The sequence below is a fragment of the Delphinapterus leucas genome, chromosome 15, assembly GCF_059928025.1.
Source record: "Delphinapterus leucas isolate spDelLeu-1000000601 "Yukka" chromosome 15, BTC_Dleu_Yukka2, whole genome shotgun sequence".
Classification (NCBI taxonomy): Eukaryota; Metazoa; Chordata; class Mammalia; order Artiodactyla; family Monodontidae; genus Delphinapterus; species Delphinapterus leucas.
The window spans coordinates 8,715,409-8,742,952 of NC_143143.1; the positions used below are offsets into that span (position 1 = coordinate 8,715,409).

The 27,544-nt window shown below is 42.9% G+C and overlaps 1 protein-coding gene across 5 annotated transcripts in view; it reads left to right on the forward strand.

Annotated features, from left to right (window-relative positions):
* The window catches only part of STYXL1 (serine/threonine/tyrosine interacting like 1), a 66,871-nt gene that overhangs the window by 37,381 nt on the left and 1,946 nt on the right, over positions 1 to 27,544 (forward strand). For all 5 annotated transcript variants that reach the window (XM_089895761.1, XM_089895762.1, XM_022588047.3 and 2 more), the window contains 4 exons: positions 3,486 to 3,631; positions 9,687 to 9,832; positions 18,212 to 18,309; positions 19,914 to 20,026. In XM_089895761.1, the coding sequence (XP_089751887.1) occupies positions 3,486 to 3,631; positions 9,687 to 9,832; positions 18,212 to 18,309; positions 19,914 to 20,026 (503 nt within the window). The remainder of the gene's footprint in view (positions 1 to 3,485; positions 3,632 to 9,686; positions 9,833 to 18,211; positions 18,310 to 19,913; positions 20,027 to 27,544) is intronic.

Sequence of the window (27,544 nt, forward strand, 5' to 3'; positions counted from 1 at the left end):
CGTGGTTCATGGATGCTGGCAAAAGACACGAGGCTCCTGGGTCAGAGACAAAGGGCTTTATTTCTCAGAGCAGTAAAAGTAGCCAGAATGCAGTGGGTGGTATTATGGAGAACTCTGAGCTTAGGGAGCCTGAATCTTTTTTAACAAATGGGCAGAAAGCCTGCCTGCCCTTGGCTCTGGAGGCAGAAACTGTCTCTGTCATCCAAGGCTGTTTGTTATACACATATCCTTGAAAGGCCAGTGCCTTTGTTCAGAGGCTATGTAGAAACACGAAAGACCATGGAGAATTGTGCCCTAATAGGTAACATCCCCACTTTATTGATGAGGAAACTGGGGTCCAGGAAGGTGAAGTAACTCATTCCCCAGGTGTGGGACCATGGGTATCTATTGCTGTGTAACAAATTACCCCAAAACTCTGTAGTTTTTTTTTTGCGGTATGCAGGCCTGTCACTGTTGTGGCCTCTCCCGTTGCGGAGCACAGGCTCCGGACGTGCAGGCTCAGCGGCCACGGCTCACGGGCTCAGCCGCTCCGTGGCATGTGGGATCTTCCCGGACCGGGGCACGAACCCGTGTTCCCTGCATCGGCAGGCGGACTCTCAACCACTGCGCCACCAGGGAAGCCCAACTCTGTAGTTTAATACCATAAACATTAATTATATATTCGTTTCTGTGGAATTCAGGAGTAGCTTAGCTGGGAGGTTCTAGCCTGTCCTAAGGTTGTAGTCATGACGTTAGCCAGAACTGCTGTCTTGTGAAGGTTTGGCCAGGCCAAGATAATGTGCCTCTGAGATGAGTCACTCACATGGGAATAGCTAGGAGTCCTCAGTTCCTCACTGCATGGATTTCTGCATGGGGCTGCTTAGATGGCCTCACGACAGGGCAGCCGGTATACCCCAGAGCGAGTGATCCGAGAAAGAGGGACAGCCATGTACCCTTTATGACCTAGTCTTGGGACTTAAACAGTCACTCTTGCCACATTCTATTCATTAGAAGCAAGTCACTGAGTACAGCCTACCCTCAAGGAGAGGGGAATTAAAACTCAACCTTTTAAAAAAATATATTTAATTATTTATTTATTTGGTTGCACCATCTTAGTTGTGGCAGGCGGGCTCCTTGGTTGTGGCATGCGAACTCTTAGTTGCAGCATGCATGTGGGATCTAGTTCCCTGACCAGGGATCGAACCTGGGCCCCCTGCATTGGGAGCACCACCAGGGAAGTCCCTAAACTCAACCTTTTAAAGGGAGGTGTTTGAAAGAATTTGTGGAGAGAGTTTGTTTTTTTTTTTATTCAAATGGAAAGTCACAAAAATTATAATCATCCTTATCAGTTCACTCAGTCCCGTGTAGTTAATTATTTTTCATCTTGATCTTTTGTGAGCACTTTTATGAATTCATCAGTTTTCCATTAGAGTTCTGAAAACGCTTATTCATTCAGTTCAGCGTATAGTCAGTTACCAGAGACCTGTACTTGTCGGAGTCTTTTCCATGAACTCCTTGAAGATGAAACCCTTTTACAGGAACATTTCTGCATAAGCATCAGAGTCCACCCAGAACTGTCTGTAAATGACCAGAGACTTAGAAATGACCACGGTTAAAGATTGGATGCAAGTTCATAATAATGCAATTGACAAGGAAATTTAGTTATTTCTGAGACATACATTTAAAAATAACTAGAATTATGACTTATATTATACCAGAACATATAAGATTTTTATGAATTTCATGTAATGTCTGAAACATTTATATTAACATATTTCCATACAAATAACCCAAAGAAAGTTTAGTATCGGTTTTTTTAAAGAACTTTTTTGAATTTTATTTATTTTTTTATACAGCAGGTTCTTATTAGTCATCAGTTTTATATACGTCAGTGTATACATGTCAATCCCAATCGCCCGATTCATCACACCACCATCCCCACCCCCCTGCAGCTTTCCCCCCTTGATGTCCATATGTTTGTTCTCTACATCTGTGTCTGAACTTCTGCCCTGCAAACCGGTTCATCTGTACCATTTTTCTAGGTTTGTGGAGAGAGTTTTTAAACCACCACACCTAGCAAGTGCTGGGGCCAGGATTCAAACCTGGGCAGTTTGGCTCTGTCAGGTCTCCTAAGGCCAGGGTAGTGATGCTGGAGAACAGTGCAGTCACTCCAGCCACACGCTGGAGCGTGGTCAGTTCTAATCTGCTTCACTGAGGCTCCACTGCATTCTCCATTCAGCCCCTGCTTTGGGCTGACCACCCCTTGCTGCTGCTTGTGGCTCAGTGACTAATACATATGCGTGGAGTTCCATGGGTTGGGCATTCACACCAGCGGTCACTGGGTGGCGCTAGGCTTCCACCTTTAATAAAACCAGTCTTCTCAGGAGGTCCTTAGCCAGGAAATTGTCCCCTCTTTCCTAAGCTCATCCTGTTGGTCTCCAGTCTGCAATCCTAGGATTGTCGGCTGGACCCTGAAATCCTAGGAAATGTTGGTCAGTAAAGACAGCGCCGTCTACAGTCTATACCTGACCTCACTTTAGTGCTATGGAGCCCCCGTCCTCACTTGGTAAGAAATCACAAGCACAGAACAACAAAAACCAAAAACCACATGCATATAATTTGCCTGCTCATGGAAAATTGCACAGTCGGGGGCAGCTGCAGTGGCTGATGGCTTGATGGCCGCAGCATCCTTTGTTTACTGATATGGCAAGCAACATTCTTTGTCCACAGTATATGACAAGAGAAATTAAACATGTGCACACAAAACCTTGCAGATGGATATTCATAGCAGCCTTATTCATAATAGCCACAAAATGGAAACATCCAAATATTCATCAATAGATAAATGGTAAACAAAAGGTGGAGAGCCACACAGTGGAATATTATTCAGCTATGAAAAAGGATGGAGTGCTGACACTTGCTGCAACATAGATGAACTTTGTAAACGTTATGCTCAGTGAAAGAAAGCAGACACAAAACGCCACATATTGTATAATTCAGTGTCTATGAAATGTCCAGAATAGGTCAATCCGTAGAAATTAGATTAATGGTTGCCTAGAGCTGGATGTTTGGAGGGATATGAGGAATGAAACCCTCTAACTGGTACATGGTTTCTTTTCGGAGTGATTAAAATGTTCTGAAATTGACTGCAGTGATGGTTACACAACTGTGAATATAATAAAAAACATTAATTTATATACTTTAAATAGATGAATTGCATGGTATATAATATGTGATATTGTATATATACATACACATTCCCCTCGTGTTGAATCATCCTTCCTTGCGACAATATGAAAAAAAATGAAATCTCGGAGTTTATAGAAAAAGATCAACTTACTTGGTGGTGAATTGCTTTTTAAATTTTAATTGTAACATTCACCTCTATTTATATTTGCTTCAGCTTTCTAGACAATTGCTTTTCAGAATGGAGTGCCTATCCACTGGGCCTTTAGGCAAATGGTGAGCGCACAGGGGACATTGGTCTCTTTGGTCTCTACTCTTAGGAATTGTGCTTGGAGCTGCCGTTGAGTGTGGCAGAACCCTGACTCACCTTGCCCGCCACCCCATCCATATCCTGAGAGGAGGCTATGAGAGCTTCTCGGCCATGTACCACTTCTTCCGGACACAGAAGATCATCTGGATGCCACGGGTAAGGCAGGGTGCTGAGCACAGGCAGGCTTGGATGGGAGCATGGCCTTCCCCTGGGGACCGAGGGGCAGGGAGCAGGGCTGGAGAAAGAGGAGAAGGAGACAGATGACATGGAAAAGATGGAAGAGATGTCAAAGATGGCTTGGGAATGAACCTGGGGCAGCTAGGAGGTCCAGTCCAGTATGATGAATTTATAATCGCCAGGTTCAGGCAAAATCCAGGGCGGTGTTTAATAGATGAGGTTGGTCCAGAGGGCAGGGAGCTGGGGCAGCGTGTTCTGGGTGGTGGGTCGTGGTCAAAGTCACACGGGCAGGCAGGGCCATCATGATTCGAGGCTGCCTTGCCATCCTTAGCCATCTGGCCTCACAAACCCTGGCTGGGTCCAGAGGATACAGTAAAAATTGGGAGGCGGGTTGTAATAAGGTGTGGCCAAGGGATGCACCAGATGTCTGGAGCCCAGAGGAGCACTTACTTCCTGGAGCCAAACTGGGTGGCAATGATAGGCAGGCAGGGACTGGTCACTGGGGGCATTTTATAGTATCTGGTTTCTTGAAGGGTCTGAATGTAATGGAATGTGAACCTGCAGAGGTTTCATTCTTTCCAGCAATTGCCTTCAACTGTGCTCTCATTCTTGCCCTTTGCAGCATCATGGGCAGATTCCATACTTTCTGGCCGCTTTCGGTTATGGACAATTTCAGTCTAGTCATATTATAGAACAGCGGGGGAGATGCGCCTATGAACTGGAACTTGATGATATTATATTATTGTTACATATTTCTTTAGGTTGTGATGACATTATTATGGCTATGTTTTTAAAAATATGAGTCCCTATCTTTTAGAGATACATAATGAAATATTTATAATTAAAATGATACGATGTCTGGAATTTCCTTCAAAATAATCTGGGGAGGGTTGGGGAGTCAGGGGTATAGATGAAACAAAATGGGCCATTAGTTGATAATGCTTGCAGAAGGGTGATAGATCCAAGGTTTGTTATACTATTCTCTCTACTTTTGTGTGTTTTTGAAGTAATTTTTTGAAAAGGGCATAAAAACAGTCCAGTACAACCTAGGCTAGTTTAACATTCCAATCTCAACTCAAATCTCCTCTCTTCTCATCTTCCAGAGCTGGGCAGCCTTCCATTTGCTGGGGGCTGAGGGCTGGGAGTGGGGAGGGGTGTGGGGTAGCTTTGTGGGCATCTCCTTACGTCCCCTCTTCTGGGTCTGGTCCCTTTGGTGCTGGGGGTCCAGCGTGGGCCCCGTCTTGTGTGACTGCCTGTTTGTCAGTGGGGGGGAAGTGCCTTCTCGTTCTGCCCCAGCCAGCTTCTGTGTGCTGCTGCTGGCCTTTGTTGCTGGTTTTCTTGGGGCTGTGTTCAGGGGGCCCCGTCTGTTACTGAGCATCCTTCAGAGAGAGCCAGCTGAGAATTCCTGACAGGAGTACCCCCAATGCCCTTCCCTTCCCTTGGTAGCTCATGACCTCCCACCACGTCCATATTCTTTCACCTGAATCCCAGAATGAGCCACAGGGGAGTGTGACAGTAGGGAAGGAGGCCGCTTCTTGCCTTGCTGGCTTGGCTGCTCCAGTCAGCCTGTGTGAAAAGCTAGGGACCTGTGTTGGGGGTCATACCTGTTCCCAAATGCAGGGTATATATGTCAAGTTCTCCAAAGGCCTTCTTCTCCTCCTTCCACTGAGCTATGATGTTGAGCTCAACAGGTGTACAGCCAGCCTCACCGTCCTGCTAGTCACTCCTCCTCGCTCCTAGAGGAGCACCCTTACTGGCTTTGCAGTGATGGGAGGGACTCTTTCTGATCTGAAGACGTCACATGCTGATACCTCACCTTCTTTATTTTTCTTTTAAAGCTTTAGGAAGGTGGAATTGGCATAGGATGAACTGCACCTATTTAAAATGTACAGTTTGGTCAGTTTTGACGTGTATACACCTGAGACTTGTCCTTGCCCCCAGTCTTCTTAAGTAGATTGGGAAGAGGGGTAGGGTGGTGGCTGGTGGTATCTAGCAGGGCCTGGATGGGTGAGTTCTACTCTGCTTGTATGTGGCCCTCTTTAGAATGTACGTTCCAAGTATTTGCCACTCCCTACTTTGGGACCTTTGTTATTAATTCAGGGGCAAGAATGAAAGCCCCACTCCTTTCCTGTTACGTGTTCTGACACAGTGTAAAGCAGGAGTGTCCCTACTGCTCCCTAAGGAACTCCTGCGAGGGGAGATGGAGGCACAGAATTTGGGCTCTGAGACTGCCCCTCTCCTTTAGACACAGTGATTTCTAATTTCCCATTTTATATGTGGTACCCCTTAAATAAGATTTCACTTTGAGCAAAGGGGTTCTGTGACTAGGGCACGTGTGAAGACCACACTAGAGAGAGATGCTGGTGAGCCACCAAGTGGTTTTAAGTCCGGGGAGGGGCACCTGGTTAGATTGCCCTTTAGAAAGATCAACTCTGATTGCAGAACAGAGCCCACACCAATGCAGGCAGAGTGGGTCTGGGGAGACCTGCTAGAAGTCAGGGATGAAGAGGAGAGGACAGATTCAAGAAATACTTAGGAAACGGCTTTGATTAGACATGGGGCAGGGGGTATGGGAGAGGGAGGAGTCTAGAATAATGCCACAGTTCAGGTGCGGGTGACAGGTGGCCAGTGGTGTGGCTCATTGAGAAGGGGACACAGGAGGAGGCCGTGGCAGTGCCAGGGGAAGGCAGTGGGCTCGGTTTGGGCATGTTAATTTGTGACACCAGTTTCTTTTACATTTGTCGATGTGGTTGTCAAAATCGTGTCCTCTAGAATTAACAGCAGAGCTTGTTTTATCCGCCCCACACCCTCTTCCGCACAGCTGTTACAACCACAGGAAAGGAAGCTGGTTCGAAAGCGTCAGGAAGAGTTGACAGATTTGTGGTGGGTATTGCGTGAGATTTCCCGAAAGAAACCAGGAGGATTTCATTTGGCCCCCGGCAAGCTGAGCGTCCTGGGCGGGATCACCCTGAACCCTGGGGAGTGCTTTGGGTCACATCCGCAAGTAGTGGGCCTGCCTGCACATAGAAGGGCCGTGTGTCTCACAAACTTGAGGGTTGGCTCAGCGTGGTGTCTGCTCATTGATAAAGGCTTTTGAGGCTAACAGTTTGGGAGGAATGCGGGCTTGTGGTAGGTTCACGGTGAGGGGAGATGTGCTGAAGCCAGAAGGCTCTAAGAGGCTCAAGTGGACAGCAAAATAGCTTGAGGTACTTAAGATGTTATTTCTGAGTCAGACTTGGAGCCAGAGGCATTTTAGAGCTGGTTTGACCTTTGAAATTATATAGGTTAGCATTTCCCATGGAAAACTGATGGGAACAAAGGGGTCTCTAAACAGATCATATTAGAAACATCAGTTCATACAATGTTAGTGGATTTCTTTTTTTTTTTTTTCTTTTGGGGTTATGCCTAGGTTTTATTTTACTAAACGTAACAGGTAAGTTTTCAATCCATGACAACAACAAATATGTAGCTACTGTTTTATTACAGACATCTGAACTGTAATAGGTCACCCAAGAAACCGTTAGGGGAATTTCCATTAGTTCTCAGTTTCCTGGAGGCATGCTTTGAGAACAGTCTTCGACTGGCATGCTTTTCTGGCTGTTTTCCAACTTGTTTATAAGATTAGTCTTATTATTTGATGATAATTGTTTCTAAACACCTGATTGGTGCTCTAATAATCTTTCCTTGGAAACAATCAAATTTTGTAATTTTCCCTCTGGCTTTGATATATAATTGACATATAACATTGTGTAAATTTAAGGTTTACAACAAGGTGACTTGATACACATATATGCAGAATGATTACCATAAGAGTAACACATCCGTCACCTCATGTAATTACCATTTTTTGTGTGTGTGTGTGAGATGAGAACATTTAAGATGTACTTTCTTAGCAACTTTCAAGTACATAATACTGTATTTTTTTTAAAAAAATAAATTAATTTATTTGTGGCTGCATTGGGTCTTTGTTGCTGTGCATGGGCTTTCTCTAGTTGCGGCGAGCGGGGGCTACTCTTCATTGCAGTGCACGGGCTTCTCATCGCAGTGGCTTCTCATGTTGCAGAGCACTGGCTCTAGGCGCGTGGGCTTCCGTAGTTGTGGTTTGCGGGCTCTAGAGCGCAGGCTCAGCAGTTGTGGTGCAAGGGCTTAGTTGCTCCGCAGCGTATGGGATCTTCCCGGACCAGGGCTTGAACCTGTGTCCCTTGCGTTGGCAGGCGGATTCTTAACCACTGCGCCACCAGGGAAGCCCTGTGTTGTTAACTGTAGTCACCATGCTGTACGTTAGATCCCCAGAACTTATTTGCCTTATATCTGGAAGTTTATAACCGTGACCAACATCTCCCCATTTCCCTCACCCCCACAGCCCCTGGCAACGACCACTCTACTCTGTTTCCATGAGTTTTGCTTTTTAATTTTTATTTTATTATTATTATTATGATTTTTGGCCATGCTGTGTGGCATGTGGGATCTTAGTTCCCTGACCAGGGATAGAACCTGTGCCCCCTGAATTGAGAGTGTGGAGTCTTAACCACTTGACTGCCATGGAAGTCCTGACTTTCACTTTTTTAGATTCTACATATGAGTGAGATCATGCAATATTTGTTTTTCTCTGACTTATTCTCTTAGCACAATGGCCCCAAGGTCCATTCATGTTGTCACAAATGACACGATTTCCTTCTTCTTTATGGCTGAACAATTTTCCATTGTATATATATGCCATATTTTCTTTATCCATTCATCCATTGGTGGACACTTAGGTCATTTCTATGTCTTTGTGAATAACGCTCAAATGATCCTGGGGCGGGGGGGCGCGTGCAGATATGTCTTCAAGATGGTGATTTCATTTCCTTCAGATATATACCAAAAGTGGGATTGCTGGATCAAAGGGTAGTTTTGTTTTTAACTTTTTAAAAAAGCTTTATTTATTATTAATTAATTTACTTATTTATTTTGGGCTGTGTCGGGTCTTAGTTGCGGCACGTGGGATCTTTGTTGAGGCACGAGAGGTCTTTCGTTGGGGCGTGGGCTGTTCGTTGCAGCGCGCGGGCTTCTCTCTAGTTGTGGCGTGCAGGCTTCAGGGCGTGTGGGCTCTGTAGTTGTGGCTCACAGGTTCCAGAGCGCATAAGCTCTGTAGTTTGTGGCCCACAGGCTCTCTCGTTGAGGTGCGTGAGCTCAGTAGTTGTGGTGCTTGGGCTTAGTTGCCCCGTGGCACGTGGGATCTTAGTTCCCTGACCAGGGATTGAACCCGTGTCCCCTGCATTGGAAGGTGGATTCTTTACCACTGGACCACCAGGGAAGTCCCTGTTTTTAATTTTTTTAATTTAATTTTTATTTTATATTGGGATATAGCTGATTTACAATGCTGTGTTAGTCTCAGGTGTACAGCAAAGTGGTTCAGTTATTCATATACATATATCCATTCTTTTTCAAATTGTTTTCCCATATAGGTTATTACAGAATACTGAGCAGAGTTCTCTGTGCTATTCAGTAGGTCCTTGTTGATTATCTGCTTTATATATAGTAGTGTGTATATGTTAATCCCAACCTCCTAATTTATCCTTCCCCCCTCTACCTTTCCCCTTTGGTAACCAGAGGTTTGTTTTCTATGTCTGTGAGTCTGTTTCCATTTTGTAAATAAGTTCATTTGTATCACCTTTTTAGATTCCACATATAAGTGATATCATATGGTATTTGTCTTTCTCTGTCTGACTTACTTCACTTAGTATGATAATCTCTATGTCCATCCATGTTGCTGCAAAGGGCATTATTTCATTCTTTTTTATGGCTGAGTAATATTCCATGTGTTATATGTACCACATCTTCTTTATCTGTTCCTCTGTCGTTGGACATTTAGGTTGCTTCCATGTTTTGGCTATTATAAATAGTGCCACAATGAACATTGGGTTAGTCTCATTCACTGTCCCAGTTTGTCTTTCTAAGCTTGTTTGCTGAGCCACATTTCAAGAGATGAAACAAAAACAACTTCTTCTCTGGGGATTATTATCATAGCAGCCTTTCTCCTTCTCCACCTCAGGAACTGGATGACTTCCAACCGTACCCTGTTGAGATAATGCCAGGCAGGATCTACCTGGGAAATTTCAGGCAAGCCTGCGACCCTAAAATTCAGAAGGATTTGAAAATCAAAGCACATGTCAATGTCTCCATGGAGACAGGGCCGTTGTAAGTAGAAAAACCATTGTTTTTTTTGTTTTTTTTATATTAGTATAATTTATTTATATAAGATTCCTAGTGGCATGCATTGACAGAATTGAACGGGCTTTTAGAAATCAGCATACACTGGAGTAGGGTCTGCATTTATTTTCATCTATTCCTGGCCTGCACTTCATTGCCTGGCATGGCCATGGCATCCTCTGCCCCGGACTGAGACCCCACACTTGCCCCATACCCCATACTTAAATCTTACCCTAATAATACTTTCTTGGTCCTTAACATTCTGATGCAAAATACCCTGGTTTACCCTGCTTCTCCTATCTCAGGCCCTCTGAGAAGTGACCCCTCTCTTGGTCCATCTGGGCTGCTGTAACAGGATACTGTAGACTGGTGGCTTATGAACAACAGAATTTCTCACGGTGTGGAGGCTGGGAAGTCCAAGATTAAGGCACTGGCAGATTCAGAGTCAGATGAAGGCCTGCTTTCTGGTTCATAGATGGCATCCTCACGTGGCAGAAGGGGCAAAGCTCTCTAGGGTTCCTTTTATAAAGGCACTAATCCCACTCATAAGGGTTTTCATTTCTATCCTCATGACCTAATTACCTCCCCAAAGCCCCACCTCCAAATACCATCACTTTGGGGATTAGGTTTCAACATATGAATTTTGAGAGGACAGAAACATTTGATACAGCAACCTTTATGTCGGATTTTCCTTGGTGCTAGGAACATACAGACACACACACATCCTCACTCATCATTGTTCAAAGAGCAGGAAAGTTCTGCACAGCCTTGCTTGTCAGCCTGTGTCTTCCCGGCTGTGTCCACTCATGATCACCAAGGCCCCCGCACTGTACAACCTACTTCTTCTAGCTCCTGATCAAAGCTAATAAAATTCAGCTCAGAGAGAATTTATATAAATAACACGAGAATTCAGTAAGGCATCTGGTAATAAAAAATACTATATAAAAATCAATAAATCTAAAGAAAATTGCGTCTAGGTACTTAGTGAGACTGCTGAAAACCAAAGAAAGAGAGAACATATTAAAAGAAGCAGAGGGCTTCCCTGGTGGCACAGTGGTTAAGAATCCGTCTGCCAATGCAGGGGACACAGGTTTGAGCCCTGGTCCGGGAAGATCCCACATGCTGCGGAGCAACTAAGCCCATGCGCCACAACTACTGAGCCTGCGCTCTAGAGCCCACGAGTGACAGCTACTGAGCCCGTGTGTCACAGCTACTGAAGCCCACGTGCCTAGAGCCCATGCTCCACAACAAGAGAAGCCCCCGCAATGAGAAGCCCGCGCAATGAGAAGCCCATACACCGCAACGAAGAGTAGCCCCCGCTCGCCGCAACCAGAGAAAAGCCCGCATGCAGCAATGAAGACCCAATGCAGCCAAAAAAAACCTTAATTAATTAAAAAAATAAAAATAGGGCTTCCCTGGTGGCGCAGTGGTTGAGAGTCCGCCTGCCGATGCAGGGGACACGGGTTCATGCCCCGGTCCGGGAGGATCCCACACGCCGCGGAGCGGCTGGGCCCATGAGCCATGGCCGCTGAGCCTGCGCGTCCGCAGCCTGTGCTCCGCAACGGAAGAGGCCACAGCAATGAGAGGCCCACGTACCGCAAAAAAAATAAAAAATAAAAGAAGCAGAGAAGTAAGACATTACTTTCAAAGGAGCAATAATTAGACTGACAGCTGACTCATCAACAGAAATAAATCACTGCAACTAGAAGGAAATATGGAATGTGTCTTTGTAGTCGGTAACCTTTCTGGTGATTCCCCACCTCCTACCATTCACAGCATTGAATGTGGGCTAGATTTACTGATGTGTGCTAATGGATAGAATAAAGCAAAAGTGATGGGCTGTCACTTCTGATATTGGGTCACAGAAAGACTGTGGCATCAGTATTGCTCACTCTCTCTTGCTCACTCATTCTGAAGGAAGTCAGCTACCATGTGGTGAGCTGTCCTATGGAGAGGTCCACATGGCAAGGACCTGACAGTCTTCAGCCAACAGCTAGCAATGAACTGAGGCCCTCAGTCAAAAAGCCTGTGAGAAACTGAATCCTGCCAACAGTCATGTGAATTAGCTTCTAATTGAGTCTTCAGATGAGACCAGATGACAACAGCTTGTCTATAATTTTGTGAGAGATTTTAAGCCAATGGTACCCAAATAAGCTGCTCCCAGATTCCTGATCCATAGAAATTGATAGATAATAATTTTTTATTGTTTTAAGCCACTGAGTGTTAGGACATTTTGTTATCCAGCAATAAATAATAGAACCTTAAAGCACTGAAAGAAAATAACTGCCAACCCACAATTTTGTACCCAGAGAATATATCCTTCAATAATGTAAGTGAGAGGACTTCCCTGGTGGCGCAGTGGTTAAGAATCTGCCTGCCCATTCAGGGGACACAGGTTTGAGCCCTGGTCCAGGAAGATCCCACATGCCATGGAGCAACTAAGCCTGTGCACCACAACTACTGAGCCTGCACTCTACAGCCTGTGAGCCACAACTACTGAGTCCACGTGCCACAACTACTGAGTCCGCGTGCCACAACTACTGAAGCCCATGCGCCTAGAGCCTGTGCTCCGCAACAAGAGAAACCACTGCAGTGAGAAGCCCACACACTGCAATGAAGAGTAGCCCCCACTCACTGCAACTAGAGAAAGCCCACGTGCAGCAATGAAGCCCCAATGCAGCCAAAAATAAATTTAAGAAAAAGAATGTGAGAAGAATTTCTATTTCTGGCCATGATAGAGTAAATGGCACCAGATTTACAACCCCACCTTAAACAACTAAAAATACTCAGACAAAGCATCTAAAACAAGGGTGTTTCAGACAGTGGCCAACAGACAGCACAGGACAATGATTCCTGAGAGGAAAAAAAATGGTGAGCTCCACAATCGAACCAGCTTATTGCTTGGAGATTGTTTGCAGGTCACAATACAGGGAGGGGGCCAACACAGATCCTATTATTCTTTCTGAGTCGAGGGTACAGAGTTGAGGACTCAGAGCTGTTGAGTTGGCTAGAATTTGTAGGAGACCTGCATGGAGAATAGAGAGCTGAGTACAAAGAAAGACTCTGGACATCTGCAGAGAGTCCTCCTGTGTCTTCAGCTAAGTACTAATAAGCACATGCATGTGAGAAAACTACTCAAGGCAGGGAGAAAAACCAATAGAAATCAACAGGTGGTACAATCCCCAGAGATTATGTGGGGCCAGGAGTAGTTTGTGTTTCCAGTCAGATTAAACAAAACTCACAATATACAGTGCATCAAACAGAGTACTTAGAAGACTTCAGTAGTGAGGAAAAACTTAGCCCTATATTAGGGATGAAAAGTACAGTCTGAGATGAAAAATATACTGGATAGAATTAAAAGATTAGACACTGTGGAAGAAAAGATCGCTGAATTTGGAGACATAGCAATAGAAGTATACAAAATGAAACATAGAGAAGAAAAAGACTTAAAAAAAGAAACTAGAGTAGAACTTCAGTGAGACTGAGACAGCTTCAGGTGGCCTAACATATGTGTAACTAGATTCTCCAAAGGAAAGGAGAATGGGGAGACAGGAAACATTGAAGAAACAATGGCCAGAATTTTCCAAATTTGATAAAAACTATAAATGATCATCTACACTGATCTCAATAAAATTTTTAATTAAAAATAGAATAATTTGGAAGATTATGAGCAACTTTATGCCAATACATTTGAAAAATTAAGTTTCCTCAGAAGACTCAAGCTACCAATGCTTACTTAAAAAGAAATAGATTTATAAAAACTGACAATATGATAGTTCCTAAAACAAGATTCAACCAATTTCAGGAGATGCAAATCGTATAGAGTTGGCTTTCAACCACTGTGGAGTTAATGTAGAAAGCAATAATTTGCAAATATAACTAGGAAATTCCTAGAAGCTTAGAAATAAATTTTACAACAGCTCATGGATCAAAAAAGAACTCACAATGGAAATTATGAAATAGTTTCAACTATATGATAATGAAAATAGAATATATCAGAACTTGTGGAGTGTAGCTAAGCTGTGAGGGAAATTTATAGCTTTAAATGCATCTATTAAAAAGGAGAAAGGCTAAAAATCAACTAGTTACGCATTTATCTCAAGAAATTACCAAAGAAACAGCAAACTAAACTCAAATAAGGAAGGAAGGAATAATAAAAGCAGATAAAATGAACTAGAAACAATAAAATAGGATCTAGAAAATCAAAATAGTTTTACAAAAATAATAAATTTGATAAACCCTTGGCAAAAAAGAGAGAAAGCACAAATAACCATCTGTAAAAGGGGATTCTAGGGCTTCCCTGGTGGCACAGTGGTTGAGAGCCTGCCTGCCGATGCGGGGGACACGGGTTTGTGCCCCGGTCCGGGAAGATCCCACATGCCGCAGAGCGGCTGGGCCTGTGAGCCATGGCCGCTGAGCCTGCGTGTCCGGAGCCTGTGCTCTGCAACGGGAGAAGCCACAACAGTGAGAGGCCCGCGTACCGCAAAAAAAAAAAAAAAAAAAAAATCTTCGCAAACTGAGAATAGAAGGGAACTTCTTTGATCTAAAAATAAAATTCTACAAAAATCTCTATAGCAAACATCACAATTGATGAAATGTTGAAAGTTTTCCCTCTGAGCCTGGGAACAAGACAAAGATGCAACTATCACCACTTCTATTTAACATTGTACTGGAGGTTCTAGTTGGTGAAATATGGCAAGTAAAAGAAATAAAATAGGAATCAAAAGGGAACAAAACCTTTCATTATACACAGTCTAATTGTATACACAGAAAAGCCAAAACAACCTGCAGATAAATTATTGGACTTAAATAAGTTTGCTGAAATTTTAAAAGCATATAATTTACAATAGGACAAAAATATTAAATATCTAGGATTATACCTATTGAAAGATGTGCAAGATTTCTACACAGAAAAGTATACAGCATTACTGTGAATTACTAAAGATTATCTAAATAGCTACAGGATGTTAGTAAAGATCACCGGAATAAACAGAGGATGTACCGTAGTTGTGGATTAGAAGAATCAATTTTGTAAAGATGTTGATTCTTGCCCAATTGATCTATAGAGTCAATGGAATGCCAATAAAATTCCAATGGATTTGTGAAAATTGATACAGTAATTTTAAATTTTATATGGAAATACAAAGGGCAAAAATAGCTGAATAGTGAATAACAACAAATGGGAAAATTGACTTGACCAGTTTCGAAGACTTAAAAAGAAACACAGCAAGTAAGGCATTGTGATATTGGTGCAGGATAGAAAAATAAACCAATGGAGCAAAATGGAGTCCAAACACAGACCCATGTGTATACGGACACTTGAATTATGCAAAGATTTTCTCCTATATTTTCTTCTAAAAGTTTTGTAGTTTTAACCTTCACGTTTTATGATACATTTTAAAAAAAATATTTATTTATTGCTTCAGGTCTTAGTTGTGGCATGTGGACTTCTTTGTTGTGGCATGCATACAGGATCTAGTTCCCCCACCAGGGATGGAACCTGTGCCCCCTGCAATGGGAGCACAGAGTCTTACCCACTGGACCACCAGGGAAGTCCCCTGTGATACATTTTGTGGTTTTTTTTTTTTTTTTTTTTTGCGGTACGCAGGCCTCTCACTGTTATGGCCTCTCCCGTTGCGGAGCACAGGCTCCGGACGCGCAGGCTCAGCAGCCATGGCTCACGGGCCCAGCCGCTCTGCGGCATGTGGGATCTTCCCGGACCGGGGCACGAACCCGCGTCCCCTGCATCAGCAGGCGTACTCTCAACCACTGCACCACCAGGGAAGCCCCCTGATACATTTTGAAATCAGTTTTTGTATATGGTGCCTGATATGGAACAAAGTTCATTGTTTTGTATGTGGAAGTCATCACTGTTGAAAAGGTGATCCTTTTCCTGTTGAATTGCTTTGATACCTTTGTTGAAAATCAGTTGACCATACGTGTACAGGGTTATATCTGGATTCTTTGTTCTTTTTCATTGATCTATGTTTTTCTTTATACCAGTTTCCCACACTTGTTTTTCTCTTTTAAAAAATTTTTTATTAAAGTATAGTTGATTGGGGCTTCCCTGGTGGCACAGTGGTTGAGAATCTGCCTGCCAGTGCAGGGAACATGGGTTCTTTCCCTGGTCTGGGAAGATCCCACATGCCGCGGAGCAACTAAGCCTGTGCGCCACAACTACTGAGCCTGTGCTCTAGAGCCTGTGAGCCACAACTACTGAGCCCACATGCTGCAACTACCGAAGCCCATGCTCCTAGAGCCCATGCTCTGCAGCAAGAGAAGCCACCGCAATGAGAAGCCCGCACACTGCAATGAAGAGTGGCCCCCGCTTGCCGCAACTAGAGAAAGCCTGCGCGCAGCAATGAAGACCCAACACGGCCAAGATAAATAAATAAAATTAATTAATTAATTAAAAAAAAAGTATAGTTGATTTACAATGTTGTGTTAATTTCTGCTGTATAGCAAAGTGACTCAGTTATAGATATATATTCTTTTTCATATTCTTTTCTGTTATGGTTTATCACAGGATATTCAATATAGTTCCCTGTGCTATACAGTAGGACCTTATTATCAGTTCCACACTTGATTACTGTAGCTTTATAATAAATCTTGAAGTCAGGTAGTGTTAGTCCTCTAATTTTGTTGTTCTTTTTCAAAGTTGTTTCCTTTGAATTTCCATATAAATTTTAGAATCAACTTGTCAGTTTCTATACAGAAGCTTGTTGGAATTTGGACTGGGACTGAATGGATTCCATAGGGCAATTTGTGAAGAACTGACATCTTAAAAATGTTGAATCTCCCGATTCATTAACATGGCCTATCTTTCCGTTTACTTTGCTCTTTGGTTTCTTTCAGCAATGTTTTATAGTTTTCAGTGTACAGTTCTTGCACATCTTGTATCAGATTTCTTCCTAAGTATTTGATATTTTTGATGTGATTATAAATGGTATATTTAAATTACAAATTTCTTGGGAATTCGCTGGTGGTTAGGACTCTGCGCTTTCACTCCTGGGGCCTGGATTCAATCCCTGGTCGGGGAACTAAGATCCCGCAAACTGCGCGGCATAGCCAAGAAAACTCAAAGTTTAAATTTCTGATTGTTGCTAGTATATAGAAATCCAGTTGATTTGTATATATTAACCTTGTATCCTTCAGTCTTCTCCGCCCAGATGTCTCCTCCATCTTAAGGCTTTCCCCAGCTCCCTCGACTTTTCCCTGCCCTTCCTCTTCAGGAGCACGTGCAGGTCTCTATCCTAAAGCCTAGCCAGTTGGATTGGGGCCATTTGTTTATGTGTCTGCCTCCCCCATCAGACTGGGAGCTCCTTGAAGCTGGGAGGGGCCCTATTTGATTCATCTTGTGTCCACTAGGGTCCAGCTCAAGGTCTGGCACACAGTAGGCATTGAGTGAGTATCTGAGGAAAGAATGAATGGTTGGGGATAGATGGATGAATGGATGGTGGATGGGTGGTCAGGTGTGGAGGGAGAGAGGGATGAGGGGGAAGGGAAGGATGGATAGACGAATGAATGAATGCAGGGTGAATTGTGCTTGTATTTGTCACAGCAAGTGCTCATGCAGAAACTAAACCAGGATATTTTCATTTCTGAATCTGCTGCAACTTTCTGCATACCACAGTGAATGAATGTCACCAGTAGGCCACAGTCTTCATAAATAACATTTACCAAGTGCGCACTGCACACTAGGCATTGTGCCAAGCTCCTTGCGGGCATCTTCTCATTAAACATGCCACGTACCTCATCTCCCTCCTCTTTCCCCCTTGATCATAAAGCTCTAGCCACTCTGATCTCCCTATTGTTTCTCAAACATATGAAACATACTGCCCTCAGGGCCTTTGCACTTGTATTCTCTACCTGGAACACTCTTTCCTCATATAACTGCCTGGCTTGTTCTGTCACCTCCTTTAAACCTCTGCCCAAATGTTACCTCCTCAGTAAAGCCTTCTATGACCATCCTATCTAAAATAGCAGGCCCACCACTCTCCATCCTTCTCACCTCGCTTTCTCCATTTAACATAGCAGATTCATTACATATTCCTTTCCACCCTCACTATCTTTGCTGTATTCTAGGAAAGCATCAGGTTTGTTTAATAATAATAATGTCACATTTATTGGGCACTACCGTGTGCCAAGCAGATTGCTGAATGCTTTACATAGATTCATTGACTTAATCTACACAACACCCCTATGAGGTAGGTGCTGTTTTTTTTGAGAGGGGTTCATTTATTTGCCCACATCTCCCTGATGCTAGTTCAGCCTCCTTCCCCTATGATCCCATCGCTGTGGGTGAAGGATGCCACAGTAGGGCTCTGTGTGAGTTTGCCTGATTACCTGTGCTTTTCTTCCATTTAGTTTTGCAGGTGACGCCGACAAGCTTCTGCACATCCAGATAGAAGATTCCCTGGAAGCCAACATTACACCCTTTTTACGCCACCTCTGTCACTTCATTGGTAAGGAGCATTCTTTAACCAGGCAACAACTGGTCTGTGCCCAGGGAGCAGAGGGGCTGTGGTACCTCATCCACATGCCTATTGCTGACTGCCACTCCCAGCACTCAGGAGAAAAAGGGCAGGGCCCAGCACACGCCCAGCCAGCTGTGGCCAAGCCCTGGGACAAGCCTGCCCCCCGGGGGGGTCCTTGGAAATATGGGCAGCCATGCGTTTACCTTGGGAGCAGTGGGGCCAAATGAGAGCCCCAGACTGTGGATTGAGTGCCCTGTGTTCTGGCCCTGGCTGGATCGCTATGTCCTTTCATGCCTGGCCAAGCTCCAGTCTCGGCATCACTGTGCCTGTTGTGAAATGAGGGTGCTGGCCCATCCTGGGTGCATATGTTCATGAAGGCCTGCTCCAGGCTAGGCTCCGGTGACCTGCAGGTGAATCTCACTCTGTCCCGACCCTCCTCTCTGGTCAGTATGGTGGGGTAGAAGGAAGACTCCAGAGCCCTTCCATCTCTAAATTTCATGGTCCCCAGTGTGTGGGCCCAGTGCCCCTTCTGTTCTCCTACCACACACAGCAGTGCCCACCAGCCGCTTGCCTCACTGAGGGTGGAGTTTTCAGTCATACTAAGGAGAGCAAGATCCCTGGAGAGAGCAAGGTTGTGTCCGGTTAGAGGCCCACCCCAGGACGGCCTGCTCAGCACCAACACAGTCCCCAGCCTGAGAATGGCATTTTGGCCCAGACATCCTTTATTTTTCTGGGAGGTTGTAGCTATCACTTGCCTAGGAGCTGAGACTGAGACTTGCCCTGGGTCCCATCATGGGGTGGCAGAGCCCTGTGGCCCAAAGAAGCCCCCTCTCCAGCTCTACCTCACTGGGTGGCTCTGAGCCAACCCTTAACTTCTCTGTGCCTCAACTTCCTTATCCATACAATGAGGCAGTTGACCTTAATCATTTGAGTCATCCTCCAGCTCTGACAGTCTGTGATTTTGCACTTGGTATATTTATCTTCAGTTCTTGGGGGTTACCAACCAGCCTAAGATGCCAGCTTAGGTTTCCTTCCCACCCCTCACTGGGTGAGATTGACAGCCCCAGGGGCGTTATTGAGTGTGGTTAGCTGACACTTGTGTGCCAGGCACTGGGCTAAGCACAGTGCAAAATCTTATCAGGTAGGTAGTATACTGTTGTCACATTTTCCAGATGAGGAAACTGTGGGTTAGAGTGCCCAAGCCCAACAGCCAGTACTTACTGGTTGTGATTCACATCCAGGCTACACTGCCTCTATCAGCACCCAAGTGCCCTTGGGGTATAGTCCTTTTATCCCTACCTGGGGAGGTCAACTGGTAGCAGACCTTCCTGGGATGGAAGCCTTCATAGCCCAGAAAAGGCCTTTGCATGATAATGCTGAGTGCCCAGGCGTGATTCTCTTGAACTGCCAGCTAAGTCTGAGGATCCCCATTTGCCAGGCAATGAAACAGTATCCTAGAGATGTCATGTGACTTGCCTAGACCATGGTGTGCTGGTTCTGAACCTACTCTTTGACCCACTGAGGCCAGTCATCTTACAGACCCACAAGGAAGGGGGCCACGCACAACCTCACACCTTTCTTTCCTTTTGCAGAAGTTCACCTGGAGCTTGGCTCTGTCATCCTGGTCTTTTCCACCATGGGCATCAGTCGCAGCTGTGCGGCCATCTTGGCCTACCTTATGCACCGAAATGAGCAGACCCTGAAGGTATGTATCCCCTGGTCCAGGAGGTGGGGTCAGAGCTGTGCCTCAGAGGAGTGGGTCTCCAGCACCGACTTGGGGCCTTAACTGGGGGTGGGGGGCTTGGGAGGGAAGGGTCAGGGAGTGGAGCCCCAAGTCCAGGGCTTTACCCAGCATACCACATCCAAGGGAAGGAACCCGAGATCTGGGTTAGAGACCTGAGGCTGGGCACACAGGGCAGGCCCAGGGACTCAGGCTGGGCAAGGCTGTGGCCAGCAGCACCATCTGTGTGTCCCCCAATGCTGTCAGTCTGTGTACCAGTGTTTGTTCAGGGTTTTCCAAGGGAGGTGCATTTTGGCTGTTGCCATGTACCTGTTGGCCATCTGTATGTCTTCTTTGGAAAAATGTCTATTCAGAATCTTGGCCCTTTTAAAAATCAGATTTTTTGTTTTTTTGCTATTGAGTTGTATGAGTTCTTTATATATTTTGGGTATTAACCCATTATCAGTTACATGATTTGCAGATATTTGCTTCCATTTCTTAGGTTGCCTTTTCATTTTGTTGATGGTTTCCTTTGCTATGCAGAAGCCTTTTAGTTTGATGTAATCCCACTTGTTTATTTTTGCTTTTGTTGCCTTTGCTTTTGGTGTCAAATCCAAAAAGTTACCACCAGACTGATGTCAAGGAGTTTACCACCTATGTTTTCTTCTAGTAGTTTTATGATTTCAGGTCTTCCACTTGAGCCTTTAATCCATTTTGAGTTGATTTTTGTGTATGGTGTAGGATAGTGGTCCAGTTTCTTTTGTTTTTTGGCTGCACTGTGTGGCTTGTGGGATCTTAGTTCCCCAACCAGGGATTGAACCTGAGCCCCTGGCAGTGGAAGCATGGAGTCCTAACCACTGGACCGCCAGGGAATTCCCACCGGTTTCATTCTTTTGCATGTGACTGTCCAGTTTTCCCAGCACTACTTATTGAAGAGACCGTTCTTTTGTCATTGCATATTATTAACTCCTTTGTCCTAAATTAATTGACCATATATGTATGGGCTTATTTCTGGGATCTCTATTCTATTCCATTGATCTATGTGTATATATATATTTTATGCCAATACCATACTGCTTTGATTACTATAGCTTTGTAATATAGTTTGAAATCAGGACGCATGATGCCTCTAGCTTTATTCTTCTTCCTCAAGTTTGCTTTGGCTATTTGGGGTCTTGTCATTCCATACAAGTTTTAGGACTGTTTATTCTATTTCTCTGAGAGATACCTTTGGGATTTTGATAGGGATTGTGTTCAATCTGTAGATTGCTTTAGGTAGTATGGACATTCTAACAGTATTCCTCCAATCCATGAGCATGGAGTATCTTTCTATTTATTTGTGTCTTCTTTAATTTCTTTCATCAGTGTCACAGTTTTCAGTGTACAAGTCTTTCACCTCCTTGGTTAAATTTATTCCTAGGTATTTTACTCTTTTTGATGCAATTGGGATTATTTTCTTAATTTCTATTTCTGATAGTTTGTTATCAGTGTATAGAAACACAGCTGATATTTGTATATTGATTTTGTATCCTGTAACTTTACTGAATTTGTTTATTAGTTCTAACAGTTTTTTTGTGAAGTCTTTAGGGTTTTCTATATATATGTTGTATGTAAAGAGAGACAGTTTTACTTCTTCCTTTCTGATTTGGATATCTTTTTCTTACTCTGTCTAGGACTTGAAATACTACGTTGAATAAATGTGGTAAGAGTAGGCATCCTTGTCTTGTTCCTGATCTTAGAGGAAAAGCTTCCAACTTTTCACTGTTGAGTATGATGTTAGCTGTCAGCTTGTCGTATATGGCCTTTATTATGTTGAGGTACATTCCCTCTGTACACACTTAGTTGAGAATTTTTATCATAAATGGATGTTGAATATTGTCAAATGCTTTTTATGCATCTCTTGAGATGATCGTGTGATTTTTACCTTTCATTTTGTTAATGTGATGCATCACGTTGGTTGTTTTGCAGATGTTGAACCATCCACACATCCCTGGAACAAATCCCACTTGACCATGGTGTGTGTGATCCTTTTAATGTATTGTTGAATTCAGTTTGCTAAAATTTTGTTGAGGATTTTGTATTTATGTTCATCAGTGATATTGGCCTGTAATTTTCTTTTCTTGTGGTGTCCTTGTCTGGTTTTGGTGTCAGGGTAATGCTGGCCTCACAGAATGAATTTGGGAGTGTTCCCTCCTCTTCTGTTTTTTGGAAGGGTTTGAGAAGGATTGGTATTAATTCTTGTTCCAATGTTTGGTAGAATTTGCCAGTGAAGCCATCTGGTCCTGGACTTTTGTTTTTTGGGAGGTTTTCGATTACTGGTTCCATCTCTTTGCTAGTAACTGGTCTGTTCAGATTTTCTTATTTCTTCATGGCTAAGTCCTGGTAAGTCGTGCATTTCTAGGAATTTATCCGTTTCTTCTAGGTTGTCTGATTTCTTACTATCTTTTGTATTTCTGTGGTATCAGTTTAATGTCTCCTTTTTCATTTCTGGTATTATTTATTTGAGTCCTCTCTCTTTTTTTCTTGGTGAATCTAGCTAAAGCTTTGTCTATTTTGTTTTACTTTTCAAAAAACTAGCTGGTAGTTTCATTGATCTTTTCTATTGTCTTTTAAGTCGCTATTTCATTTATTTCCCCGCTGATCTTTGTTATTTCCTTCCTTCTGTTCACTTTAGGCTTAGTTTGTTCTTTTTCTAGTTCCTTGAGGTGTAAGGTTAGGTAATTTATTTGAGATCTTTCTTATTTTTAATGTAGGCACTTATTGCTATGAACTTCCCTTTTAGAACTGCTTTTGTTGCATCTCATAAGTTTTGGTATGTTATATTTCCATTTAATCTGTCTCAAGATATTTTTTGAGTTCTTGTTTGAATTCTTCTTTGACCCATTGGTTGTTAAGTAGCATGTTCTTTACTTTTCACATACTTGTGAATTTTTCAGTTTTCTTCTTGTAATTGATTTCTAGTTTCATACCATTGTGATTAGGAGAGATGCTTGATATGATCTAAAAATTTTTTTTGACATTTTAATTAATTAATTAATTATTTAATGGCTGCACTGGGTCCTCATTGCTGTGTGTGGGCTTTCTCTAGTTATGGCAAGCGGGGGCTACCCTTCATCGCTGTGCGCAGGCTTCTCATTGCTGTGGCTTCTCTTGTTGCAGAGCATGGGCTCTAGGCGGGCGGACTTCAGTACTTGTGTCATGCGGTCTCAGTAGTTGTGGCTTGTGGGCTCTAGAGCACAGGCTCAGTAGTTGTGGCACACGGGCTTAGTTGCTCTGTGGCATGTGGGATCTTCCCAGACCAGGGCTTGAACCCATGTCCTCTGCATTGGCAGGTGGATTCTTAGCCACTGTGCCACCAGGGAAGCCTGCTTGATATGATTTTAAACTTAAATTTATTAACACTTGATTTGTGGTCTAATATATGGTCTATACAGGAGAATGTTCCATCTGCACTTGAGAGAACGTGTATTCTGCTGCTTTTGGATGGAGTGTTCTGTAAATGTCTGTTAAGTCTATGTGTAGCTTAAGTCCAGTGTTTCCTTACTGATTTTTTCTGAATGATCTATCCATTGATGAAAGTGGGGTATTGCTGTCTACTTCTCCCTTTAGGACTATTAATATTTGCTTTGTATATTTAGATGCTCCTATATTGGGTACATAAATATTTATAAGTGTTATATTCTCTTGTTGGATTGACCACTTTATAGTGACCTACTTTTGTGTCTACTACAGTCTTTGTCTTAAAGTCTATTTTTGTCTGAATAAATATAGCTAACCCAGCTTTCTTTTGGTTTCCATTTGCCTAGAATATCTTCTTCCATCCTTTCACTTTCAGTCTGTGTGTGTCCATACATCTGAAGTTATTAAACCACCACTTTTACATTAGATTATTTTGAATTTTACTGTATATTTACCTTTACCAGTGAGATTTATAGTTTCATATGTTTTCCTGTTACTAATTACTGCCCTTTTATTTCAGCTTAAAGAAGTCCCTTTAACATTTCTTGCAAGGCCTAGTGGTGATGGACTCCTTCAGCTTTTGCTTGTCTGGAAAACTCTCTACCTCTCCTTCAGTTTTGAAGGAGGACAACTTTGCCAGGTGTAAAGCAATTTTTGGTTGGCAATTTTTTTCTTTCAGCTCTTTGAATATATTATGCCACTCCTTCCTGGCCTGCAAAGTTTCTGCTGAGAAATCTGCTGACAGTCTTATGGGGGTTCCCAAGTTGTTTTTCTGTTGTTGCTTTTAAGATTCTTTCCTTGTCTTTAGCTTTGACAATTTAAGTATAATGTCTTGGTGTGGGTTTCTCTGGGTTCATCTTGTTTGGATTCACGGGACTTCCTGAATCTGGAAGTTTGTTTCCTTCCCCAGGATAAGGAGGTTTTCAGCCATTATTTATTCAAATAAGTTTTCTGTCCCTTCCTCTTTCTCTTCTCCTCTGGGATCTCTATAATGTGAATATTGGTCCTTTTGATGTCCCTTAAGTCCCTTAATCTACCTTCACTGATTTTTAAATTTAATTTTAAACTTTTATATTGGAGTATAGCTGATTAACAATGTTGTGCTAGTTTCAGGTGTACAGCAGAGTGATTCAGTTATACATGTATATACTCTTTTTCAATATCTTCACTGTTTTTAATTATTCTTTTCTTTTGCTGCTCTGAATGAATGAGTTCTACTGTCTTTGAGTTTGCTGAGCCTTTCTTCTGCTTCATCTAGTCTGCTGTTGAATCCTTCTATTGTACTTTTCAGTTCAGTTATTGCGTGCTCTGAGACTTCTATTTTGTACTTCCTTATATTTTCTATCTCTTAGTTGAGATTCTCACTTTGTTCAGGCATTCTTCTGACCTTGGTGATCATCTTTATGACTGTTACTTTGAACTTTTGTCAGGTAAATCACTTATCTCCATTTCATTAAAGTGTTCTTGTGAGGGTTTCTTTTTGTTGCATTTGGAACATATTCCTATGTTTCTTCATTTTCCTTAACCCTCTGTGTTGGTTTCTATGCATTAGATAAAACAGCCACCTCTCCTAGTGTCTCATGTAAGAGATGAACCATATTGTCCAACCCTTCCCTATCTCTTTGTTATCTCTCACAGCTTTGTGATTGTTCAAGCAGCCTACTTTGTTCTTAGTGGTTCACCGTAGTTGAGGGTGTGCCAAGACCTGTCAGCCTTCCAAAGGGAAGGATCTCAGTCTGCACCTAGATTCAGGCTGATTGGAAGCCAGACCCTCAGGCAGCAACTTTTAAAGTGTGCAAAAATATCTCTTTAAGGGGAAGAATGGAAAAAGGGTGTTTCTGTATGCTTTCTTTGCACTTAGCCCTGGGCTGATAATCCAGTTAAGAACTGTTTGTTTACTACTGTCCTGTTAAACCCATGAACACAAGCCCCACTGGCCACTTGCTTTCAATTCTTTTGGGTATAGACCCAGAATGGAATTTCTAGATCATATGGTAATTCTCTTTTTACTTTGTTGAGGAACCACTGTTTTCCATAGCAGCTGCACCATTTTACATTCCCATACATAGTACCATAAGGTTCCAAATTCTCCATTTCCTCACCAACACTTATTATTTTCTTTTTTTTTTTTAATAGTAGCCACCCTAATGGGTGTGAGATGGTATCTCGTAGTTATTTTTTCTCTTTTTTATTGCATTAAAACATACATAACAGGGGCTTACCTGGTGGCGCAGTGGTTGAGGGTCCACCTGTTGATGCAGGGGACACGGATTTGTGCCCCGGTCTGGGAGGATCCCCCATGCCCTGGAGCGGCTGGGCCCGTGAGCCATGGCCGCTGAGCCTGCGCGTCCAGCCTGTGCTCTGCAACGGGAGGGACCACAACAGTGAGAGGCCCGCGTACAGCAAAAAAACAAAAACAAAAAACAACAACAACAACAACAAAAATACATAATATAAAATTTACTCTCTTAACCATTTTTTGAAATAATTTTTAAAAAATGAATTTATTTTTTTGGCTGCGTTGGGCCTTTTTTGCTGTGCTGCTGTGTATGCAGGCTTTCTCTAGTTGTGGTGAGTGGGGGCTACTCTTTGTTGCAGTACGTGGGCTTCTCATTGTGGTGACGTCTCTTGTTGTGGAGCACAGGCTCTAGGCATGTGGTTTTCAGTAGTTGTGGCACAAGGGCTCAGTAGTTGTGGCTCGTGGGCTCTAGAGCGCAGGCTCAGTAGTTGTGGTGCATGGGCTTAGTTGCTCCGTGGCATGTGGGATCTTCCTGGACCAGGGCTTGAACCCATGTCCCCTGCATTGGCAGGCAGATTCTTAACCATTGCACCACCAGGGAAGCCCCTGTCTTAACAATTTTTAAGAACATAATTCAGTAGTGTTAAATACATTCATAATGTGCACCCATCACCACCACCTAGCCCCGTAACTCTTTTCATCTTGTAACACTGAAGCTCTATATTTATTAAACAATAACTCCTTATTCTCCCCTCCCGCTAGCCCATGGTAACCACCATTCTTCTTTCTGTCTTTATGATTTTGACTACACTAAGTACATCATATAAGTGGAATCATAAGGTATTTGTTTTTTCATGAATGGCTTATTACACTTAGCATAATGTCCTCAAGGTTTAACCATGTTGTAGCATATGTCAAAATTTCCTTCCTTTTTAAGGCTAATAATATTCCCTTGTATGTATATACCACATTTTGCTTATCCATTTATTCATTGATGAACACTTGGATTGCTTCCACGTTTTAGCCATTATGAATAATGCTGCTGTGAACATGGTTGTGCAAATATCTCTTTGAGACCCTGCCTTCAACTCTTTGGGGTATATACCCAGTAGACGAATTACCGGGTCATATGGTAGTTCTAATTTTAATTTTTTGGGGGGATCTCCATACTGTTTTCCACAGTGGCTGTACCATTTAATACATTCCATCAACAGTGCACAAGGGTTCTAATTTCTCCACATCCTTGCCAACAGTTGTTTTCTTCCTTCCTTCCTTTCTTTCTTTCTTTCCTTTTATAGTACCATCGTAATCAGTTTGAGGAAGTATAGCATTGTAGTTTTGATTTGCATTTCCCTAATGATTAGTGATGTTGAGCATCTTTTTGCATGCTTATTGGCCATTCATATACCTTCTTAGGAGAAATGTCTATTCAGAGTCCTTTGCCCATTTATTAGTTGGGTTGTTTGTTTTTTGTTGTTGAGTTTTAGAATTTCCTTATATATTCCTCATATTAACACTTTGTGCATTGAAGAGTTTTGGCACCCTTGTTGGAATCATTTTACTATATATGTGAGCATTTATTTCTGGGCTGTCTATCCTATTCCACTGGTCTTAAATGTCTGTCTTTATGCCAGTACCACATTCTTTTATCATGGTTTTGTAATAACTTAAAAGGTTTGAAATAAGGTTGAAATATAAAACAGGTATATGATTTGCAAATGTTTCCTTCCATTCTGTGTCTTGCCTTTTCACTCTGTTGATTGTGTCTTTTGATGCACAGAAGTTTTTTTTTTTGATGTACAGAA